This window comes from Lolium perenne, chromosome 1 (assembly GCF_019359855.2).
Source record: "Lolium perenne isolate Kyuss_39 chromosome 1, Kyuss_2.0, whole genome shotgun sequence".
Lineage (NCBI taxonomy): Eukaryota > Viridiplantae > Streptophyta > Magnoliopsida > Poales > Poaceae > Lolium > Lolium perenne.
In genome coordinates this window covers 27,106,427-27,129,454 of record NC_067244.2, presented here as the reverse complement: position 1 = coordinate 27,129,454, position 23,028 = coordinate 27,106,427, and the positions used below count along the sequence as shown (strand labels likewise).

The 23,028-nt window shown below is 45.4% G+C and overlaps 2 protein-coding genes across 4 annotated transcripts; one reads left to right on the top strand and one right to left on the bottom strand.

Moving 5' to 3' along the window:
• Window positions 1-3,803: 3,803 nt before the first annotated feature.
• LOC139831842 (putative FBD-associated F-box protein At1g78730) lies at window positions 3,804-5,464 on the bottom strand. The gene is made up of 5 exons (XM_071821190.1): window positions 4,880-5,464; window positions 4,607-4,768; window positions 4,313-4,447; window positions 4,063-4,202; window positions 3,804-3,900 (listed from the first exon to the last, which is right to left on the bottom strand). Exons 1-5 carry the CDS (start codon window positions 5,462-5,464, stop codon window positions 3,804-3,806), a joined length of 1,119 nt encoding a protein of 372 aa, XP_071677291.1.
• A 6,928-nt stretch (window positions 5,465-12,392) lies between these two features.
• On the top strand, window positions 12,393-22,463 carry LOC127344636 (uncharacterized). 3 transcript variants are annotated; one of them, XM_051370973.2, is made up of 12 exons: window positions 12,393-12,568; window positions 12,654-12,725; window positions 12,836-13,015; window positions 13,145-13,279; window positions 13,952-14,091; window positions 14,266-14,355; window positions 20,235-20,351; window positions 20,950-21,102; window positions 21,314-21,415; window positions 21,706-21,876; window positions 21,946-22,025; window positions 22,164-22,463. In XM_051370973.2, the coding sequence occupies exons 1-12, from the start codon at window positions 12,508-12,510 to the stop codon at window positions 22,189-22,191; spliced, it is 1,329 nt and encodes a 442-aa protein (XP_051226933.1). In that variant the 5' UTR covers window positions 12,393-12,507; the 3' UTR covers window positions 22,192-22,463. The 3 variants fall into 3 exon arrangements, with proteins under 3 accessions (XP_051226933.1, XP_051226927.1, XP_051226911.1); XM_051370967.2 differs by lacking the exons at window positions 20,235-20,351; window positions 20,950-21,102; window positions 21,314-21,415; window positions 21,706-21,876 and adding exons at window positions 14,504-14,620; window positions 15,241-15,393; window positions 15,600-15,701; window positions 15,947-16,117 and having other exon boundaries at window positions 12,402-12,568; XM_051370951.2 differs by lacking the exons at window positions 20,235-20,351; window positions 20,950-21,102; window positions 21,314-21,415; ... (1 more) ...; window positions 21,946-22,025; window positions 22,164-22,463 and adding exons at window positions 14,504-14,620; window positions 15,241-15,393; window positions 15,600-15,701; ... (1 more) ...; window positions 16,192-16,271; window positions 16,411-16,912 and having other exon boundaries at window positions 12,408-12,568.
• Window positions 22,464-23,028: the final 565 nt, after the last annotated feature.

The window sequence follows — 23,028 nt, the reverse complement described above, 5'->3', positions numbered from 1 at the left end:
CTTTTTCAAACAAAAGACATGTAAAAGAGGAGCTCGAAGCTGAGTTTACCTAACTATTTGCACAACATGCCCTGTTGGGAATAGTATTGGTCCTAATTAGGTGCCCTAATTACCCGTATAGTCCCATCACCATAAAAGCATGGGCAAATCAGCCTCTCAAGGAGTGGGGTGTCCACAATGACCAATTCTTCTTTCCCCAAGAAGAACAAGCATCGAAGCTTATGGCTCTTAGAGTTTGCGAGCGAATGTGGAGGCAACCCATCTCAAATATTTGCTCGAGATATAGGGTCCCCAAGACATAGCAGGCAAAGATGAAAGACTTTGTCTGAGATGGAAATGCACGCCAGGGTGAGTTGCTTGAGAAGGGAAAATTTACGAGACGTGTGATATCATTTGGAAAGTCGCAAAACCCGATTCTGGCCATGATGTGGGTTTGCCAAACAGAACTGTATGATGGTAGCAGGCAGCGTTTCTCGAACTCATGTATTGGTTCAAAGAGGTCGAAGCTGATTTCGAGCTCCTGAATGTTGTCGAGGCCTTGGGAATGAAACCAAGCCTTGATCTAGGAAGCTTCCTTCGCGAACCTCTTTTTGGCCTTGTGGAGGCGAATGAAGGGGAAGGAAAAGCGGCGAGCGGGGCTAGGTGGTCAGCGAGTATCTTGAAGGCGTCGGATGTGCCCCTTCTCCACGCCCCTCCGCGTACCGGGGAAACCCTAGGACTAGTTCGAGCAACAACGTCGTCGTCGCAACCCTTCCTGAAGGTGTTGCTTGTATGTGGCGCTCCGGAGTGCGAAAATCGCGGTTCGAATTCTTAGGAGGGCACAACGGTGGTGGGTCATCATTGTTTTCGTTGATTCTATGTTGTTGACATTCCTTTCTTCTTCTTTCTTTTCCGTTTTATTTGGGCTTGCTTGTGTTGAGGCCCCAACAGTTATACCATATGGTTGTTATTTTATGGTTACGTGATCTTGCTCTCTTATCTTTCCTTTCTGATTCATCTTGCTATTTAGCGGTCCTGGCTTACGTGTTCATTTGAGACGTCGTACTCTGCACAACATAGTTGAGATTATGTTTAGCATGTGAAATGAAGAGATCTATACCGGGGTGACATAGTGAACGTGAAGTGATGAGCAGATGAACGAGAAATCCAACTCTCCCGTGCACATGCCCAATATGAATAGTTTCGAAAGTTTTTGAAAATCGAATTTTGAAACTTGGTGAAACATGATGAAAATTTTCTTTGAAACATCTGTTTTACTCAGTTTCAGACAATATTTGGCAATTGTCTTAGAGTCCAATTTGGAGACACATGTTTTTGTATCTAGTTTTATCAGGTTTTATTGCCTAACATCAGGTTTCAATGTTTTTCGGGAATTCGAATTCTGAATTTTGTCGAAACGAACCTTTTTAGGCTTGTTTAAAATATATCATCGAAAGAAATACACATATTTAAACATATTGTTAATCAGATATATATTCCAATAAATATGGCTACTTCAAATTCAACACTAGAAATTAAATCCATGTGTAAAGAGAGAGAGAGAGAGAGAGAGAGAGAGAGAGAGAGAGAGAGATACTAGTGTAGGGTAGCCTTGAATGCAAAAATTCTCTTCATATGCTAATCTCAAAGCAAACACAATAAAATGGAGGCTGGATACGTGCACGGGAGGTCTGCACGGGAGTTCATGGAAAATTTTGTGCAGGAATGGAACCTCTCCTACATGCCTCCCTTGCGAAAGCCGTGTTTAGGTTTGGGAGCACAGAGCGCAGAAATCTCCAAGGAAGAAGAGAAGATGCAACTGCCTAACCCATTGCAATCGATCGGTTGCGAACTTGCAATGCAGATAACCAAATACTGCAGTACTGCATCCGTTGCGATCGATTTGGCCAAATCTGATTTACTGAGCAAATTGTATCCTGGACGGACGACGGCGCGGATCTGAAGAGGCTGAACCGCCGTCGGGCCGGCCGCTTCCATTCCCGTGCGCGGCTGTGCAGATCCTCGTCGTCAGCATCGTGCCCTTGCTTCTTCCTCTCGCCGTCGAGGTCCCCGCGTACTCTTACTCTCGCCGTTGCTGGTGTGCGAAGCCCAGGGCTGCTGGCGGCGGCGGGCCTCCTCTCTCCTGTCACGCGCTCGGAGGTAGTGATGGATCGACGGCGCCACATCTCTGGCCGGGGACGGGACTGGTCCTTGAGCGCCACCATGGGATTCAGTGCGGGATCCGGGGCGACGGCCCCAGGAATCTGGCTGTGGCTACCGCCATGGTGGAGATCGGCGGCGGTGGCGACCCCGATTGCTTCCCACGTGGATACCTTGGCAGCATGGTCGAGAGTAGCGGTGGCTGGTGGGTCGGGGCACTCCTCTCCGTCATGGCGGTTAGGGTTTTCTCCGATGATGGGAGTTGGCAGCGATGGCGTCATCAGTCAGTGGTGGCTTCATCCTCTCTCGGAGGGGATCGGCAAGCTGTCCTGATGGGAGTGGGGTGGTGCATCTGCTGGAGAAAACCATGCTACAACTCCGATCTGGGTGGGCGATGGTGGTGTGTATGTACTTTTTCCTTGTTGAAGGCGTCGTCATCGCGGTGTGCTTCCACTTCATCCAAGTTGCTTCCGGGGGAAACACTAGATTCGGGTATCCTGAATCGGACAATGACGACATAGCTGACGTATGCTTAACCTCATGTGGGAATTCTTTTGGGGAGCAGCTTCCGGGCTATGCAGAGCTCTACCTTGAAGATGGACCAGTGGTTGATTGGAGGTGACGACTTCCAGGGTCTGCCACTGGTCGGGTGATCTTGTTTCATCCTAGGGTGACTCAACGATGCCCTGGTGCTTTGTAGCTGACGGTGCATTTATTTCCGTTTCTAGAGACACACCGTGACCACATATTTCTTCACCCATTGTTGGATTTGTAAGCATAGTGTTGTTCTACGTTGTATGTCTTGGCAGATCTTTGTTTTAGTAAAATCCAAATAAAGGTGGTATGCATCGCTTTGATGCAGAGACTTGGGCTCCGTTACCCTTCCAGATATTTTTTCCTCTCAAACTTCCACTATCAATACAGACAAGACTATATTAGTATGACACTATGCAAATTGCTATGTTGTTCATAATTCGCATATCTGGAAATTAGGCATTTCCATATTATTCACCATAAACCTTAGTGGGTAAGATGAAAAAGGAAAAAATTCACATGAATGCATGATGCTTCCCATTTGCTGTCAAAGTATGGAATATATATGCAGCCACTTGATTATTTTTTCTTGTTTGAACCTTAAGGAAACCAAACATAATTAATAGTACCGACTGAACTAGCCAGTATCGTTTGTGTGGGGTTAAAGTTTGAACCGTAGTAGTAGCATGATATGCTCACTAAAACTGGAGCAACTTGACTACCGAGCACACATTGTTGATAGAAACGAGAACAAACTATGTTTGTGTCCATAGACTCCACTTGTTTTTCAGATAAGAGGAGTTCAAAGCTAAGTTTACCGAGCACGCATTGTTGATAGAAACGAGAACAAACTACTGAGCACGCATTGTTGATAGAACCGAGAACAATCTATGTAAAAGAAGAGTTCAAATCTGATTTTACCTCATTCATTACAGTGCACAACATACTAAGTTGGGAATTAAAAAAACACATTGGACTAGAAATAGAGCAGCCATATCAACTTAAGTATTGGTCCTTAGATAACACAATATTCCAGCATCAACCCTTCAAACAAAAAAAGGAGAGGAAAATCAATCTACAAGTATCCATGTCTGCAAAAGAACCTGCCAACGGGATTGACCATTGAAAAATCATCCACATGCTTCTCCTGAAATAACAACATCCCCATCCACGAAAGAATGGTGGAAGGGATCTGCAACTGACAAGTCATGTGCATTCAAATAGTCACTGAAATAAGAACAACCACTTTTGAATATGAATTGAGCATCCCGGGAAGCTTTATTTTTCACACCTAGAAGCATGTGTTGATCAGCCACCCATTTCTTGTTGATATTCTCATTGACTCCAAATAAGATTTCTTTTACCACTTTGGCATTCAAAACAAAGAACCTGACAAAATCAACTTCTTCCTCATCACCCTGGTAATTTTTCAACACCAATACTTTGAGATGGGTCTCAAGGCATTTGATTGGATCTAGTGGATCATACCGACGCACCTTTTTCATGCCCACCTTTAAGTATTGGTTCCACTGCAAAGGGAAAGAAGAGACACGTGTTAATGTAACTTCCAACCAAACTAAATTAGATAATAATCAAATGTTTATTTTGAAAATTATGTAATACACAGATGAGTACTCACAATGACACATAGATTTTCCAAGAAGGGGAAGCACCTCAGGACATCGAGAACAACATTCATATCATGGACAGAATACTTGAGGGCTAAAACTTTCACATTGCATATTGAATTGCTCAAGCTCGATGGGATCATTCCCTGATGAAAACAATGGACATAAGAAAATACATCAAGGGGTTGCAAATGAACAGTTAATAAGGCACCTGCAGCTACCTGAAAGATCATGTTTGCAATCTGGATTTTGGACATGCACGATGAAAAAGGACCCAATATCTCCAACTTAGGCGCCCTAATTACCCGGATAGTACCATCACCATCCAAGCATGGAAAAAGAAGCCTTTCAAGGAGAGGGGTGTCTACAATGACCAATTCTTCTGTCACCACAGAACAACAAGCAATGAAGCTTATGGCTCTTAGAGTTGGAGAGCTAATATGGAGGCAACCCATCTGCAAAATTTCCTGGAGATACAGGGTCTCCAATACATGGCAGGCAGAGAGCACGACATGCAAGACTTTGTCTGAGATGGAAACGAATGTCAAAGTGAGATTCTTGAGAAGGGGAAAATTTACCGAATGTGCGATCTCATTTGGAAAGTCGCAGTACTCAATTGTGGCCACGAGGAGAGTTGATGCTAAACGAAACATTGATGATGGCAGTGGGTAGCCTTTCTTGGACTCATCCATTAGTTCGAATCCTTCGAAGCTGATTTCAAGCTCCTGAAGGTTGTCTAGGGCCCGAGAATCAAACCAGGCCTCGATCTTGGCAGCGTCCATAGAGATCTTGTATTTGTCCTTGAGGAGGCCGCTAAAGGGGAAGGAAAAGCAGCGAGCGGGGCCAGGGTGGTCGGAGAGTATCCTAGAGACGATGGAGACGCGCTGGAATTGATCAACGCTGAGGTGTTTTGCGTCGAGGTTGAGAGGCGCGGAGCGCCAGAGAGGACGCCACCTGTGGGCGAGGACCTGCGTGCGGGCGCCATCCTTGGTGGAGAGGAGGGATATGATTGTGCCGAGGAGGGCATCGGGAAGGGTGCTGATGAGATCCACCTCACCGTTGTTATCACGTGCCCGCGTCCGTGGGCCAACTCCGCTTGATCCACCAGACTTGCGCCTCTTGGCCGCGGGTGCCGCCGCCGTCGGCGTCTTCTTCTTCATCATATCCGGTGACCAGCGGCTAGAGAGGTCTGGATTTGAGCCTAGGGCTAGGGATTCGGTGGGTTTGGTGTTGCGCTGACTTGGCGATTCAATTGTTGGGGAATGGACTGGGAATGGGGGGATTCCTTATTTGAGGCTACTAAAATATTAATTTCCTATTTAGCCCTTGAAATCTTATTTCATTTGTAAATTTATTTCCCTATATGACACTCTAGTACATTCTGAGCACTATATGACACTTTAATACATTCTCAGCACTATCGGTGTTAACTAGGGAATAGAAAGATATTATTGCCCCTAGTGCATTTTGTGACCAACTTTTATTAAAAATAATAATAAGTCTGGTCAAGGTTAAATGATCAAATGAGACAGTAGATATTATGCCACCGAATGAATTTTTTAATACAAAAATTATTTAATTAATCATAAAAATTAAAATATGCAGAACCTTCCCTGCCATATCATATTCTGTGTATACTGCTACTGGCCCAACATAAAAGAAGAACCCCAAAAAAACATGGCGGTCTCTCCATACAGGCCAAGAATAAAAGGACAAGATAAAATTCTCCGGAGTGGACATCATGCTGATGAACTCGTCAGGCGGGTTAGCGATGGCCGTTGCCTCTTGTGGGGGTCTTTCAACGCGCCGTTCTTGGCACGATTTGGCCCCGTTTTTGGTCACTTGCATCTCTCCAGTGCTACCGGCGACAAGAGGCTCATGATTCCTTTTCATTTTCCAGGACTTCATGTAGATTTGTAGATTCGGGATGGGGGTAATTTGGTCCAAGAAAATCAAAAAGTGACGGAACGGGCCAATGGAGACGCGGGTGGCATATAAGGAAAAAAATTACACCTGAAAGCAAATAGGTAAGGAAAAAGTTTTCCATGATTATTAAATAGAAAATTATTTTGAAGCAGCAGTACCAAATACGGGGTAAGAAACTCTCTCTCGACGGCAACATCATCTGCCTTGTTGCTGAGCCACGATGCTGTGTAGATGTAATGTTATCCATTTTAACAAACTATTTTAGTCTCTCAAAACAACTTATGCATTACAGAACAGAGTGATAAGTGTTTATGAGTACCCCTTCGTTAGGGTTTTGAGTGCTCCGGCGGCGTACAGGCGCCCCGTGAGATCCCTTTCTTCTTTCTCCGATTCCGACCACATATCATCTTCTTTCTCTAATCCACCTCCGCGATCTTCTTCGTGTTGTGCAGAGCTTTCTTTTCCACCGAAATTCACCCAGGGTTTGGTAGGCATGGCTCCGAGTTCTGGCGAAGTCTCTGGCGGCGCGACGAAGAACCCTCAGAAGGAAATTGACGATCTGCTGGCTGACCTGGACCTCCGCGAGGATGAGCTAGAGGACGTGGTGATTGGGGCAAGGATGAGCTGGAGGACGTGGTGATTGGGGCAGATGAGGTAACAGAGCTGCAGAAGGAGGCCCGCTGGTTAGCGATAGCTGAAGTTCACACCTCGAGATCGTTCAGCCCTGATGTGTTTATTGGGAAGATGAATGCAATATGGAACCTATCCAGAGACCCGAATAGCAGAGAGGCTCGGGAAAATCTGTTCTTTTATCCAAATGCACTGTCTAGGAGATTGGAAAAGGTAGTTCATCAAGGTCCTTGGACATTCCCATGTTGGGATGTCCTGATCGAGGATTACGATGGCAAAGAAGATCCGGAGCAATTCGTTTTTGGTGGTCTTTACGTCTGGCCACAAATCCATGGCATACCGGAGCTCTATAGGAAACCATGGATTGTGGATGATTTGGCCCGTCGGGTTGGGAAAGCCAGGGAGGTACAAATGTCCCCAAAGCTCTTCTATGAAGGCAACTATGTCAGAATCAGGTTCTGCTTGAATTGAATAGCCCGCTGAAGCGGGTAGTTTCCCTGAACATTGATAGTGAGGGCAAGAAACGTCTCTATGTGAAGTATGAGAAGGTCCCGTTCTTTAGTAAACACTGTAGGATAATTGGCCATAATCATGAGGAATGCGGTGGTGGAGTTTGGGGGTACTAAGGTTCTACAATATGGCGATTTTATGTTCGCTACTCGTCGGGCTACACCAGTTGTGGAGCCTAGAGTCTTTGCTGGTCGTGGCCGAGGCATATGGACTGGCCGTGGTTCAACTCAGGGCATGCCACGGAAACGATCGTCACAAGATGCTGTGCTTGATGATGATGCATACTTGAAGGATGATGCTTCGAGCCTAATCAAACCTACTGATATTGTTGAGACCGATGCTGAGGCTGGCGCTAAGAGGAATTTGAACTTTAGCGCCGAGGACCCTGGCTCTAAGGCACCTATTGTTATTCCTATGGAGGCAGTTGATTCTGATGTGATTCCACCTCCTCCTCCACAGTACACTGATCCCCGGGACCGCTCTAAGGTCAGGAAGATGAGTACCACCCCTACTGAATTGACAACATCGGCGGCCTCCTCCGAGGAGGACCGCCGTGCCCAATGACGATATTAGGATGGAACAGCCGCGGGGTGGGGTCTCTTGCGACTGTTCAAGAGCTTGTCTGCCTAGTGCAGACTTATAAGCCCTGCCTAGTTTTTATTTGTGAGACTAGACAAAGCAAGGAAAGGGTCGAGAATCTTCGCTTTCGTATTGGAATGAAAGAATGCTTCCACGTCAAAGGAAAGGGCATAGGAGGTGGTCTGGCCTTGTACTGGACAGAAGATATTATTGTTGATCTTCTTTCTTTCAGCAACCACCACATTGACGTGCATGTTAGTGGCGGCCCATTTGAGCATATGTGGAGGGGCACTTTCATCTATGGTGAACGCAAAGCGTCTGATCGTCATCATATGTGGACGAAGCTTCGGCAGATCACGGATCGGTGGGACAGACCTTGGATGATGATGGGGGACTTCAATGAAGCAATGTGGCAAGAGGAGCACTTCTCTGAAACAGCTCGCTCTAAGAGGCTCATGATGGACTTTAGAGAGGTCTTGTCGCACTGTGATCTACATGATATTGGTTTTGTTGGGGCTCCCTGGACCTTTGACAATAAACATAAGGGAGGAAGAAACGTTAAAGTTCGGCTTGATAGAGTGGTGGCATCCCCAGATTGGTCCACCATGTTTCCGGAACATCGTCTGCGGCACCTTGTATCTACACGGTCCGATCATTGCCCCCTCTTATTATCGGCGGTTGAGGCCAATAGCTGTAGGTCAAATAATCCTATTGAACGCTATGAAGTTGTTTGGGAACGGGAACCGTCTCTGGCTGCGGCCGTGGAGGAAGCCTAGTCTCGCAGGGTACCAGTGAGGGATCTTGGCGATGTTGCGGTGTCGCTGAAGACTATAATGAGCAACTTGCAAAGCTGGCGGAAAATGCACTTCAAGTCAATTCCTAAGGAACTAGAAAAGAAGCTTGCTCTCCTGGAGGATCTGTGGCATCTAACGGATGAGGTTAGCAATGCTGTCCGCATTGGCATTGAGAAAGAGATGGATGAGCTTCTTTATAGGGAGGAGATTTTGTGGATGCAGCGGTCCAGGGTTGCATGGCCGAGGGAAGGTGACCGTAACACTAAGTATTTTCATAGGCGCGCTTCATGGAGGCGACGGAAAAATAGAGTTCATCGACTAAGGCGATAAGATGGCACATGGACAGCTGACACGGGGGAGATGGAGAATATGACAACGGATTTTTTTCCATAAGCTTTATTCGCGAGAAGACGCCATTAACCCACTCCCTGTCCTTGATGCTATGCAGAGTTGTGTCGACGAAGAGACCAATGAGAAGCTATGTGCCCCTTTTACAGAAAAAGAAATCAATGACGCTCTATTTCCGATTGGGCCTTTAAAAGCCCCTGGACCGGATGGCTTTCCAACACGTTTTCTGCAGCGAAAATCGGATCTCATGAAGGAGGAGGTGGTACAGGTGGTGAAGCTTTTCTTTGATACTGGTGTCGTGCCTGATGAGGTTAATGACACAACGATCGTCTTAATACCCAAGAAAAATGACCCGGAGGAGCTGAAGGACTTTCGCCCAATCAGTCTTTGCAATGTTATTTTCAAAGTTGTTTCGAAATGCTTGGTGAATAGGTTGAGGCATTTTCTCCAAGATATCATCTCTCCGACATAGAGTGCGTTTGTTCCTGGGCGTCTTATTACTGATAACGCACTAATGGCCTTTGAATGCATTCACTCGATCTAGACTGGTTCAGTGGCTCGGAAGAAATATTATGCGTACAAGTTGGACATGGCCAAAGCTTATGATCGTGTAGATTGGAGGTTTTTGGAAGGGGTTTTAGCGAAGTTGGGCTTTCATAGTAAATGGATGCGGTGAGTGATGGCGTGTGTGACCACTGTTCGATATACAATTCGTTTTAACGGAAATATGTTGGACTCCTTCATTCCTTCTCGCGGCATTCGCCAAGGTGATCCCCACTCGCCGTACCTTTTCTTGTTTGTTGCTGATGGTCTCTCATGTCTTATTCGAAAGGAAATTGAAAACGATTCGCTGCGTGAGTTCCACATATGACGACGTGCCCCTGGTATCTCCCACCTCTTATTTGCGGATGATAGTCTCCTCTTATTTGAGGGCTCGGTGGACCAAGCAATGGTAGTCAAATCTATTCTTGACTACTATGAACGAGGTACTGGACAACTTGTGAGTCTTGGCAAGTGCTCCGTCATGTATGTGGATCAATGCACGACTGGTGTGCAAGCTCAAATCAATGAGATTCTGAAGTATGATACTAGTTGCTTTGAAAAAAAGTATTTAGTCTTGCCGTTTCCTGAAGGAAGGTTGACAAAAGGGAAATTCAAAATCAACTAAAGGGAAATTCTCGAAGCATGCTAGTGATTGGTCGGAAAAATACATGTCCTTGGGGTGCAAAGGACATTCTCATTAAGTCAGTACTGCAATCTATATCCACATATGCTATGGGGGTGTTTAGATTTCCCATTGGTCTAGTCGACGAGCTGGAGCAAATTATTCGAAACTTCTGGTGGGGTGATGAGGTTAATAAACGAAAGGTGCACTGGTTAGCCTGGGACAAAGTTGCAAGGCCAAAATCTCATGGTGGCACTGGTTTCCAAGACTTGCGAATTTTCAATCAGGCACTCCTTGCCAGACAGGCGTGGCGCTTGCTACAGTACCCAGATAGTCTATGTGCTCGTCTTCTCAAAGCAAGGTATTACCCCTCTGGCCATTTACTAGATACAACTTTCATCCAGAACCAATCTCGGACTTGGCAAGGCATTGTTCATGGACTTGAATTGTTGAAAAAAGGAATTATTTGGCGGGCACTGGATCAAGTGTTAAAATTTTCCTAGACAATTGGCTACCTAGGGCCGGTGCATTGCATGTAGATGACAAGAGAGGTGCTGCACGGCGCAAATGGGTATTGGAGCTTATTGATCAGGACACTAGGACTTGGAATGAAAATGTTGTGCCTGAATGTTGCTTCCCCCATGATGCTTCAGTAATTCTATCTATCAAACTTTCACCACACCGAGTGGATGATTTTGTGGGGTGGAGTGGAGAGCGCAATGGCCTATTTAGTGTTCGCTCGACTTATCGCATTGGGATGCAGCCTAAATTGTTGGAGCTAAGCGGAGGACCATCTAGTCCAGATCCTACCGGCGATCGGAAGGTTTGAGACCTTATATGGAAATTAAACGTCCCTCCAAAATTGAGGATTTTTGCTTGGAGAGCTGCATCAGACTCTTTGGAAGTTCGCCTGAATTTGAGCCGGCGCATCCATACGATAACACCTATATGCACAATATGTGGACATGCACCAGAAGATGCACATCATGCTCTTATCAGCTGTACGCTTGCTCGGGCTCTTCGAGAGGAATTGCGCACGCACTGTTCTCTCCCAGATGAGGTGGCGTTTAGAGGAAGGAACAAGGAGTGGTTGTTTTCACTCTTAGGCAATGCACTGAAGGAACAAAGATCTAAGATAATCTTCTTGCTATGGCACGCTTGGCATCATCGTAACAACATCGTCCACGGAGACGGAAAGACGTCGGTTTCAGCGTCAGTTCCTTACTTGATCAACTTCCACCGATCGTTTATAGGTGAAGAGACTGGGACAGTTAACGTGGCTACAAGGATAGCCCCGGCCATCGGCGCTGTCAAGGCAAACGTTGATGCGGGCTGGGATTCCACCTCAAAGTGTGCGGGTATTGGCATAATTATTCGAATCATTTTGGTTCTCCCCTTCTGGCTGAATGGAGGTTCATTCCGTTCTGTGGGAGTGCGGAGGAAGCCGAGATCTTGGCGTGTTTGGAGGGCTTGCGACAGTTGATATCGCTCCGACGATGGCCAGCGTCTTTGGAGTCAGATTGTTTGCGGGCTATGCATATCAAGTAATTCCAAGGAGCAATCTGCAAGTTGGGCATTAATCCTAGAGGCCCGAGAGCTTCTGAAGATCTACCATGACATCTCCGTTGTAAAGGTGGACCGTGTGAACAACGGAGTCGCCCATGTTCTAGCTCAGTTAGTCAAGTCAGGTTTTTCAGATGTTATTTTTGATTCAACTGCTGACTGCATTCAGGATTTGGTCACATTGATTTGGTCACATTAGACTATAGAAACATTATGTAAACTCTTAGAGCAGCAAGTTTCTTACGCATTTTTTTCCTTACCAGGGTACTGAATGAGACCGGAAGGTTTTTAATGAGGCGGCTTGCTGCTCTTTATCTTGTGTTCTTAATTCAAAAAAAATGATACTAAGTGTTTATGAAAATCGAATTTGAATTCAAAACAAGTCAAGTGGGTGTGGTCAAACCAGTCAAGCGAAAAAAAGAAGCCATCACGGGCGAGTCCGCTGGCATGTCAGAGGCTGGGAGCGGAGGGGGCACGTGTCGACCTCCCATTGCGTCTCCTACCTGCAGCAGCGCACCCACTCCCCCTCCATTCCCGCCTTTTACACTCACAGCCTCTCTCTCTCTCTCTCTCTCTCTCTTCGGGCTCTCCGCTTTCTTCCACAATCTTCCCCCGCTTCCCCTTCGAGAGATAGAGAAGAGAGAAACCCTAGACCGCCGCCGCCGCCGCCGCCGCCGGAGGAGAAGAGAGCATGGCCTTGGACATCCTCGACATCCCGCTGAACAGCTTCTTGGAGCAAGCGCTCGGCAAAGGTTCCTCCTTTTCCCTCTTCCACCATTGCCGGTGCTAAACCCGCACCGATGCTCTGTTTCTCTGTTGATTCGCCTACGCATGCAGATGAGGACGCCTGGCCCCCGGAGGCGCGCTTCGTGGTCGCCGCCCACCGCGGCAACATCGGCCGCCTCAAGGGTAATCAGCCGATTCATCTCTTCCCCCCACCCCCTTCTCAAAAGTTGCCCCTTCTTCCGCGCGCGCGCGCCTGTCGATTTCCTAATAATCGCCCGCGTGCCCAACTGCAGAGATCGCCAGGAGGCTGGACAAGAACGGGAAGCGCGGGGTCGACGCCACGGTGGCCGCCACCACCTACCAAGGCATGAACGCGCTCCACGCCGCCGTCCGTGGGCTCGGCAAGCTCGCCGTCTGCCGCTACCTCGTCGACCAAGTCGGGATGGACGTCAACATGTGGGACACCTCCGAAAGTAAGTAATCCACCGCGCGCGCGCGCCCGCCCCATCTCCTTCAGTTCCTCGCATCCAACACATCCAGCATATACTAGTTCCTTGATGGCTAACTGCATCGATCGATTCACCTGCTTGTGTATGCGCTAGGCAAGAAGACGCCCCTGGAGCACGCCGTGGCCGGCGGCAACCTGCCTGCCGCCAGGTTCCTTCTTGACCATGGTGCTGATCTCCATCAGGAAAATGAAAAGGGCGTCACTGTTATTCATCTGGCTGCAATGAAAGGTACAAGGCATCAGAACAAGTTTCCCCTTAATTAAGTGCGTGTCTGTATATATGCCGTGTGTCCTTGGGACTTCACCATGATCCCAAATCCTGTAGGTTGGGACTATCAGAACAAGTTTCCCTTAAGTGCGTGCCTGCGTTTCCTGTAGGTTGCTGCAAATCTAATCATGCTCTGGTCTCTACACCTTACATGTCCATCAGCCTGTTCGTTTCAGATATTATTTTTGTGCGTCTTCTTTCACTGCCATCACATTCTTACCTTATGCTATTTTGTTCTACTCACTGAAACTTACGATTCTTTTAGCATCTAAAACTTGCTGGTCCAAACATGTTACCTTGTGCTATTTTTATTCTACTCACTGAAACTTATATTTTTTAGCATCTGACTGAAACTTGCTCGTCCAAACATGTTACCTTGTGCTATTTCTTTCTAGCAACTGAAACATATATATTCATACAAACATACTGAAACTCGTTCATCCGAAAATATTACACCGTGCTACTGTAGCCGTTGAAACTTGTTCACAACAACCTTCTGTTGCCCCTATATATTATTATATTTCTCAAGTGTAAAATTCTCTTATCTGCTCAAAATCAAACTTGGCTGGCCAAAGATGATTTGATTGTAGTTGTACATTGTTCTGATCTTCGGTCTTCTATATACTTCTCCAGGCAAGTCTGAAATAGTAAAGCTGCTGCTTTCTAGAGGAGCTGATGTCGACGCCAAATCAGAAGAAGGGACACCACTGCATTTGGCTGCTTTTAAAGGACATGAGAGTACTGTGGAGGTTTTGTTGGAGCACCATGCAGATGTACTGTTCTTAAACCGTTTTCTTATGGTTTGACACTACATGACCTGTGTTATATTTGTTTTAATTGAAATTAGTTATGCCAATACATGCTATGGCTTAAAATTTGCTTTCTCAAGGACCCATGTGTCATTATTATGGCATGGAAATGTTTATAGTAGTCCTTGTGTCTTACAGATCAACAAGCTTGTGCCTTCTTGTCTATTAACACCTGTGGAAGCTGCAGTATTTGCTGCTTCTACGCCTTGTGCAAAGCTATTGATTCAGGTATGGCATTGTCTACGGATGTGCTTTTCCATGCAAGAGAGACTCTCTAATTAACTGCTGATGTTACGTTTGGTCATATCTAAGATGAGCATCAATTTATATGGATAAACTGTATGTTTATCCTGTCTTGTGCATGTATGTTTGGTAGGCTGGAGCTAATGTGAATGGTGTTAATCATTGCTTGGCAAGAGCTGCAAAGGATGGCTTAACTGAAATCACTAAGTGCTTGTTGGAGGCAGGTGCAGACCCAAATCGTCCTGATGAGGTGACATTCTTATTTTTTTTCACGATATCATACTTGGCTGCTTGAATTTGCAGCGTCAGTTCTGGACATCTAGTAGACTACTGGTGTGGCACAATTCTATTACATCGTGTCTTGTACTTTCTGAAAATATGGCATTACAAGTCTATGCATAAAGGGAACCGAAGGTGCAAGCCAATAAGTCTAGTTTTGTCCAAAATAGTGCTTGAGTCTTAGAGTATGTGGGCATCAGTTGAATGGGATAACTTTAAAATCAAGATAAATAATTTTGACACTACTCTGTCGTATGATTAGCTTGAGTACTTTCAGTTGCCTTTATAGTTTTTACAGAAGCATATATCAATGTTTCCTTTTCTGTTTGGCATATATTTCATACACAGGAAGTTATAGGATGCTATCTAGGCCTATCGGTACCAAACTAATAGTTTGAAGAAAAAGAGAGTACAAGGCTACAAGCTGCGTTCTAGACTAGTTGCTTCATTAGCATTTGTTTTGTGGTATTATCATTTTGTGATGTCCATTTGGCTAGCATAGTAATGCTTACATTACCAGGGGACCATTTCACTTTTCTTGCTTATTTAACTTCAGTATTGCTTAGTAAGCTTTCTTCTTTTGCTTGACAGCGTGGTCGAATGCCGATAGAGTTAGCCGCTGTGTATGGTAGAAGGGAAGACGTCGAGCTGCTGTTTCCGTTCACGTCCCCAATTCCAAATGTTGCAGACTGGAGCGTTGATGGCATAATCAATCATGCCAAACTGGAGAACATGCAGCTAATGGTATGTTATTTTTATGGCAATTATAATTGCGCTTTCACCATCAGTTCAGTCCCACTAACTGCCCCATGCAGTATTTTAGCAGTCTGTAAACAGAAAAGAATTGTTTGCCATACTCTTTGACTTTACATCAAATCACTCAATTATATCATTAATTTTCATGCATCAAACTTTTGAATGTATGACTAAAGTTACTGTACGTTGCTCAGGATGATGATGCGGTTAACATGAGAAAGTCTGACCTGAAACAGCAAGGGGATGAAGCATTTGAGAATCAGGATTACACAAAGGCGTCGGTGCTCTACACAAAGGTATTATTGTGTTTGTCTACCTCATAGAAAGTTAATCTGTTGAATGACGATTATCATCATCTCACTGGATCTAGCTTAGTGTGTGAAGTGTGAATGTATTAATCTGGGATTTATCTTTTCTTTTGAAGGAATAGTAAGTTTTATCTATAGCCCAATTTCACCTAATAAACATGGCAAAAATCTTAACAGCATGTCTTTAATGTGGCAGCAGCAATATACTGACATACTTGTGTTCATTCTTACAGGCACTCAGGGCTGATCCTTACGATTGTAAAATGCTCGCCAACAGGAGTCGCTGCTGGCTCCGCTTAGGAGACGGGCAGAAGGCTCTGGAGGACGCGATCAAATGCAAGATAAGTAACAGGGACTGGGCAGAGGCGCACCACCGCGAAGGAGAAGCCCTGATGATGCTGAAGGTGCGCTAGAGATCACATTTCTTGCATTCTCACATTTGGTTGGCCACGTATGCACTTAATCTGTGTTTCCTCAGGAGTATGAGAAAGCTTGCGAGGTTCTTACGCGCGGCCTGGAGCTGGACCCCGAGAACGACGAGATGGACAAGTTGTTCTGGTAAGAGAACCAAGGCTTACTTTTTTTTTTTCTAGAGAACCAAGGCTTACTTTTCTCGAACTGACAAAAGGATAGTGACCTTATGAAACTGAGCCTAGTGATCGTTCCGTTTGATATTCTGATCGGCTTGTGCTTTCAGGGAGGCGATGAAGCTGAAGAAGAAGTGATGCCTGCACGTCCGCGACGCTGCGAAGTCGAAGCCCTTTTTTGTGTTCTCTGACATGATTACAGACTACTTTAAGTCAGGAGTAGTAGCAGCATGTTGCTGTTAAGGCTGCATACTACAATGGCTCATGGTGTCATTTTGGTGACGGTCTAGTAGACTCTGGAACTAGTAGAAGCAGCAGTGGGTTACTGGCAGTTTTTGAGATGTTTGTGCCCTGGGTGGCTATGATACATGCAGATGCAACAACTTTTCTACTCTCACTGCATCCAGTTTTTTTTTTTTTTTTTTTTTTTTGTGAGAGGATATTGGATGAGGATGGGTTGAATTTAGGATGTTTAGCGGGATGAAAGGCCTTTGCTTTTTACGCGAAAATTTGAAAGTTTGTATGCTGCAACTATATTTACCTCGCTATCGCCTTCACTTTTATCATTGGATCTTGCTCCTATGTTGATAAAAGTTGAAGTATTTTTCTACATGCACTCATCTCCCACATTATTGATGTTCATGCCGTACCACCTAACGAACAAAAGTACGCATGTTTCTCTGTGTCTTATCATGAAATGGTGTCGCCACCCTTAGGACGAATCGATGCGAACCTCGTTAGCCAGTAGCGGAGCTTCGGCCAGATTCTTGGGCGGGCCAGCCCGAAGAAAAACATATTTTTTATTTTATTTTATGGGCCAATTTATATCTCATTCTTCAGCGTTTTGAGTTGAGCTGGACGGGCTGTGGCCCGGTTTTGTTTCAATGAAGCTCCGCCACTGTCGTTAGCGGTCATCGAACATCACATTCGACCTGAACCCTTGCATATTTACCTCTATTGCCATCAACTGCCATAGTTGTCACCTCTCGGAGCTCATGAATCTGCACCCAAATTGGCCTAAATTTCAAACCGAACTCCCGATAGCAATGGGTACCCATCAACCGCTTACCCATCGGATTTTTACCCATTAGGGTAAGGGTATGGCAGAAAATTTTAACCCATAAGTAAGTAAATGGTAAAAGGTCTCTACCCAATGTGTGTGGCGGGTGTGGGTATGGGAATGCAAAACTCATACTCGCATACCCACCTAGCATGTTATCTCGTTCGAACCGTTATTTTGGAAGAGGAAGGCGTTATTTATGTTACCTCATTCGAACCTTTAAATTTCTGTGAATCTATGGAGTTGACGTGTTTGAATTATAGTTGGTATGTTCTTTTGCAACTTATGTTGGGCTGAAATGTTGTGTTCTTTCATATATATTGGGCTGTACTAAAATGCTGATTTTTTTGATATAGGTTGTGTTGTTTCTTTTCTTATACATATGTTGCATTGTTGTTTCTCTTCATTTGCGTGGTCTGTTCTGATGTCACTTTTTCACTTGCTCTGATCCGGGTGGGTATTACCCATGGTTTTTTTACCTGTTCGGTGTGGGTATTGTATAAAATATGTACCCATGTACGTACGGGTGTAGGTGCGGGTGGCAGGTAAAAATTTAGACTCCACCCACGCCCAATGGCCACAGGTGCCCACCGGGTAACCGAACAAGGATAGTGAACTCTCCGTCGAACCAAGTTTGTCGGGAGGAAGAAGCCCTAATCGCCTAGGGAAAGGAAACGTGAAAGAGAAGTCAAAACAAACAAACCAAAATGGAATTCTCTTGTGTGTATATCTGAAAATCGAATGCGAATTCCAAACAATTCAAATGAAGTAGCATGCGGATGAATGCCGTGGGCGTGGTCAAGCAAGAGTCCAAGGCAAAAAGGCAGCACGGGCCGGCTCTGCTGCCATGCTCAGAGGCTCAGAGCCGCGGGGGCACGTGTCGACCCCCCATTGCGTTGCGCCTCCCGTCTGCAGCTTCCTTTTCCCCTTCCCGCTCGCGCCCCAATTCTTCTCACAGTTTCCTTTTCGAGTTCTCCGCTACCTTCCACACCCGGCGTTCCCCCTTTCTCCTTCGAGATATAGAGCGAGCCGCCGCCGGAGGAGCATGGCCATGGACCTCCTCGACACCCCGCTACCCAACCTCTTCGAGCAACTCCACGGCGAAGGTCCTCCCTCCCTCTTTTACCCAGTGCTATAACCCCACCTAATTTCATCTCCCCTTCGATCGGCGCACCGATGCTCTGTTTCTGTGTCCATTCGCCTGCGCAGATGAGGACGGGTGGCCACCGGAGGCGCGCTTCCTGGTCGCCGCCTACTACGGCAACGTCGGCCGCCTCAAGGGTAACTACTAACTGATTCCCTCCCCCCCACCCCCAAAAAGCTGCCCTTTTCTGCTCCCCCTCCTCCTTCCGCGCCGACCGATCTCCTAATAACCTCACCAAACTGCAGAGATCGCGAGGAGGCTGGACACGAGCGGCAGGCGCGGGGTCAGCGCCACGGTGGCCGCCACCACCTACCGCGGCATGAACGCCCTCCACGCCGCCGTGGGCGGGCTCGGCAGGCTCGCCGCCTGCCGCTACCTCGTCGACGACGTCGGGATGGACGTCAACATGTGGGACGCCTCCCCAAGTAATCAGTTTTCTTCTTCGCATCCAACGCATGCAGCATTAGCTCATTGATGGTTAACTGCGTCCGTTGCTCTGCTTGTTGCGCGCGCGCGCTAGGCAAGAAGACCCCCCTGGAGCACGCCGTGGCCGGCGGCAACCTGCCTGCCGTCAGGTTCCTTCTTGACCGTGGCGCTGACCTCCACCAGGAAAATGAGCAGGGCCACACTGTTCTTACACTAGCTGCAACCAAAGGTACAATGCAAGGATCCTTATATGTCATGTTTCTTTTTTTGTTTCCCATTAATTACCTGATGAAGTGTGTCCTTGGGATTTTACCATGATCCTGAATCCTGCTCTGTTCGATTGCTTGCAATTCCTGTAGGTCTGTTGTAATTTACTGTCATCAAATCACGTCTGGTCTTTACACTTTACATCTCCATCAGCCTGTTCACTTTAGATATTTTGGTGTGTCTTCTATGTTCTGTCACTGCCATCACATATTCTTACCTTGTGCTGTTTTATTCTACCCTCTGAAACTCAAGATTTTCCAGCATTTGAATCCTCCTCGTCCAAACATGCATGTTGTTCACAACAACCTTTTGTTGCCACTATACTATGTTTCTTAAGTGTGAAAAAATATTCTCCTTTTTTGCTCTATCTGCTCAAAACTTGGTTGGCCAAAGATGGATTTTTTTTGTATATTGCTCTGATATTCAGCCTTCCATGTCCAGGGAAGTGTGAAATAGTAAAACTGCTGCTTTCTAGAGGAGCTGACGTCCATGGCAAATCAGAAGAAGGGACACCACTGCATTTTGCTGCTATTAAAGGATATGAGAGCACTGTGGAGGTTTTGTTGGAGCACCATGCAGATGTAATGTGCTTATAACCGTTTTCTTATCTGTTGACCTAGCTTACATGCCATATGTTATATTTATTTTACTCCGTACTTGAAATTAGTTTTGTCAATGTAACGAACATACAATATGTGGCCTAAATTTTGCTCTCTCAAGGACCTGTCTACAAAACTTTGCCTGTCTATCATTACTATGGCATGGAAATGTTTATAGCAGTTCTTTGTGTCTTACAGATCAACAAGCTTGTGCCTTCTTGTCAATTAGCACCTGTAGATGCTGCAATATTTGCTTCTGCTACGCCTTGTGCAAAGCTGTTGATTCAGGTATGGTATTTTCTACTGATGTGCTTTTCCACACAAGAGAGACTTACTCTAATTGACTACTGATGTTGCGTTTGGTCATATCTGAGACGAGCAGCAATTTATATGGATAAACAGTATGTTTACCTTGACTTCTACATGTATGTTTGGTAGGCTGGAGCTAATGTTAATGGTATTAATAATTGCTTGGCAAGAGCTGCAACCGAAGGCTTAACTGAAATCGTTAAGTGCTTGTTGGAAGCTGGTGCAAACCCAAATCGTCCTGATGAGGTGACATTCTTTTTTTTTCATGATATCATAATGATCTGCTTGAATTTGTAGTAGACTAGTATTAACAGTAAGTTACACTGGTGTGTCACAATTGTATTACATAATGTCTTTCTAGTTTCTGAAAATATGGCAGTACAAGTCTATGTGCAAAGGGAACTGAAGGTGAAAGCCAATAACTCTAGTTTTGTCCAAAATAGTGCTCGAGTCTTAAAGCATTCGGGCATCAGTTGAATGGGCTAATTTTAAAATTAACATAAATAAGGTTGACACTACTGTGTCGTATGATTAGCTTAACTACTATCAGTTGCCTTTATAGTTTTTACCGAAGCATGTCAATGTTTCCTTTTCTGTTTGGCATCTATTTCATATACAGGAAGTTATAGGATGCTATCTAGGCCCATCTTACTGGTGCCGAACTAATAGTTGGAAAAAAAGTAAGAGCTCTATTCTAAACTAGTGGCTTCGTTAGGCATTTGTTTTGTGGTATTAAATCATTTTGTGATGTCTATTTGGCTAGCATAGTAATGTTTACGTCGAAGGAACCATTTACTTTCAGGCTTCAGTACTGCTTAGTAAGCTTTCTTCTTTTGCTTGACAGTGTGGTAGAATGCCAATAGAGTTAGCTGCTTTGTATGCTACAAAGGAAGATGTCGAGCTTCTATTTCCTTTCACCTCCCCAATTCCAGATGTAGCAGACTGGAGCGTTGATGGGATAATCAATCATGCCAAACTGGAGAGCATGCAGCTAATGGTATGGTACTCTGGCAATTATGATTGCTCATTCCCCATCAGTTCTGTCCCACTAACTGCCCCATGTAATCTTGTAGCAGCTCTGTAAGGGAAATTAATTGTTTCCCATACTCTTTGACTTGATCTCAAATACGAAAATCACTTATATTATATAATTAATTTCACGCATCGAACTTCTGAATGTATGACCGAAGTTACTGTATGTTGCTCAGGATGATGAGGCGGTTGCAATGAGGAAGTCTGACCTGAAACAACAAGGGGATGAAGCATTTGAAAAACAGGATTACACAAATGCATCGGTGCTCTACACAAAGGTACATTATTGTGGTAGTCTACCTTATAGAAAGTTAATCTGTTGAATGACTAGTATCATCATCTCATTAGACCTGCTAGCTTAATGTGTGAAATGTGACTATTAATCTGGGATGATGTGTCCTCCATTTATCTTTTCTTTTGATAGAACGTTCAGTTTTATTTACAACCCAATGCCACCTAATAAACATGGCAAATCTTTGAGTTAGCAAGCAGCATGTCTCTAATGTTGCAGCAACAGTTTTTTTTTGGTAGCAACAGTATGCTGACATTGTTGTGTTCATTCTTACAGGCACTCAGGGCTGATCCTTCTGACCGTAAAATGCTCGCCAACAGGAGCCTCTGCTGGCTCCGCTTAGGTGATGGGCAGAAGGCTCTGGAGGACGCGATCAAATGCAAGCTAAGTAACAAAGACTCGGCAGAGGCGCACCACCGCGAAGGAGAAGCCCTGATCATGCTGAAGGTGCACTAGAGATCTCTTGCATTCTCACATTTGGCTGGCCATGCATGCACTTAAACCGTGTTTCCTCAGGAGTATGAGAAAGCTTGTGAGGTCCTTACGCGCGGCCTCGAGCTGGACCCCGAGAACGACGAGATGGACAAGCTGTTCTGGTAAGAGAGATCAACCATATTTCTAGAGAACCACGGCTTACTTTTCTCCAACTGACAAAAGGATAGTATCATAGTAACCTTATGAAACTGAGCCTAGTGATCGGTCCCGTTGGTGTTCTGATGGGCTTGCGCTTTCAGGGAGGCGATGAAGCTGAAGAAGAACTGATGCATGGGCGTTGCCGTTTCTGCGAAACCGAAGCCCTTTTTTGCGTTTCTCGTAGATGGTAACAGACTACTTTCAGTCGGGAGTAGCAGCAGCATGTTGCTGTGCTGTTAAGCTTGAAACTACAACGGCTGACATGATGTGTCATTTTAGTGAAGGGCTAGTAGGCTGTAGAACTAGTAGGAGCAACAGTCGGTTTGACAGCTTTTGAGATAATTGTGCCCTTCCGTGGTTATGATACATGCAGAAGCGGCAACGTTTCTATTCTCACTGCATCTACTTCGTCTGCGAGAGGATGGATGATGATGGATTGGATTTGGGATGTTGAGAGGGATGAAAGGCCTTGCTGGAAGGGGCGAAGCTAGAGCAGGTTTTCATTGGGGTCGGCTATGTTACTTATGGTATATTCTTCCACTAATAAGAAAATCTTGAAGGACTAATTCAATGAGGAATAGATGAATTTCGCTGGGTTAACCCAACGCTTCTATACCAGCTCCGCCATGCTGGAGTGATGAATTTGTTGGATAAGCTAGTTGTTGCACCTGTTGTTTTTCTTCAGTTAAATTGTTAGTTTTTTAGTTAGCAAAGTAGTTAACTTTAAACGCTTTTTGTGAGTTGCCAGCAGATCAATAGGATCGGCATTTGAACACGTCTTAGTCGTGGGTATTAGCGGTATTCCTTTGTCTCGGTCACGGGTTCGTGTTATATAGGGCAGAACGATGCCATCGTTTTATAGAGATACGATCGGAGATTGTTTACAGAGATAGGACTCCATACACAGCCCGTATGAAGCCCAATACAAAGAACACAAAAGGCCTCCTGATACATATTTTAACACCC

Excerpts from the sequence above, each read along its gene's own strand:
- LOC127344636 (XM_051370973.2), top strand. The coding sequence starts at position 12,508 with ATGGCCTTGGACATCCTCGACATCCCGCTGAACAGCTTCTTGGAGCAA. Across the intron at positions 12,569-12,653 it reads GGAGCAAGCGCTCGGCAAAG|ATGAGGACGCCTGGCCCCCG; the intron begins GTTCCTCCTTTT and ends CTACGCATGCAG. Across the intron at positions 22,026-22,163 it reads GAGATGGACAAGCTGTTCTG|GGAGGCGATGAAGCTGAAGA; the intron begins GTAAGAGAGATC and ends TTGCGCTTTCAG.
- LOC139831842 (XM_071821190.1), bottom strand. The coding sequence starts at position 5,464 with ATGATGAAGAAGAAGACGCCGACGGCGGCGGCACCCGCGGCCAAGAGG. Across the intron at positions 4,448-4,606 it reads ATGGTGATGGTACTATCCGG|GGAATGATCCCATCGAGCTT; the intron begins GTAATTAGGGCG and ends TGTTTTCATCAG. Across the intron at positions 3,901-4,062 it reads GAAGAAGTTGATTTTGTCAG|TGACTATTTGAATGCACATG; the intron begins GTTCTTTGTTTT and ends TTCTTATTTCAG.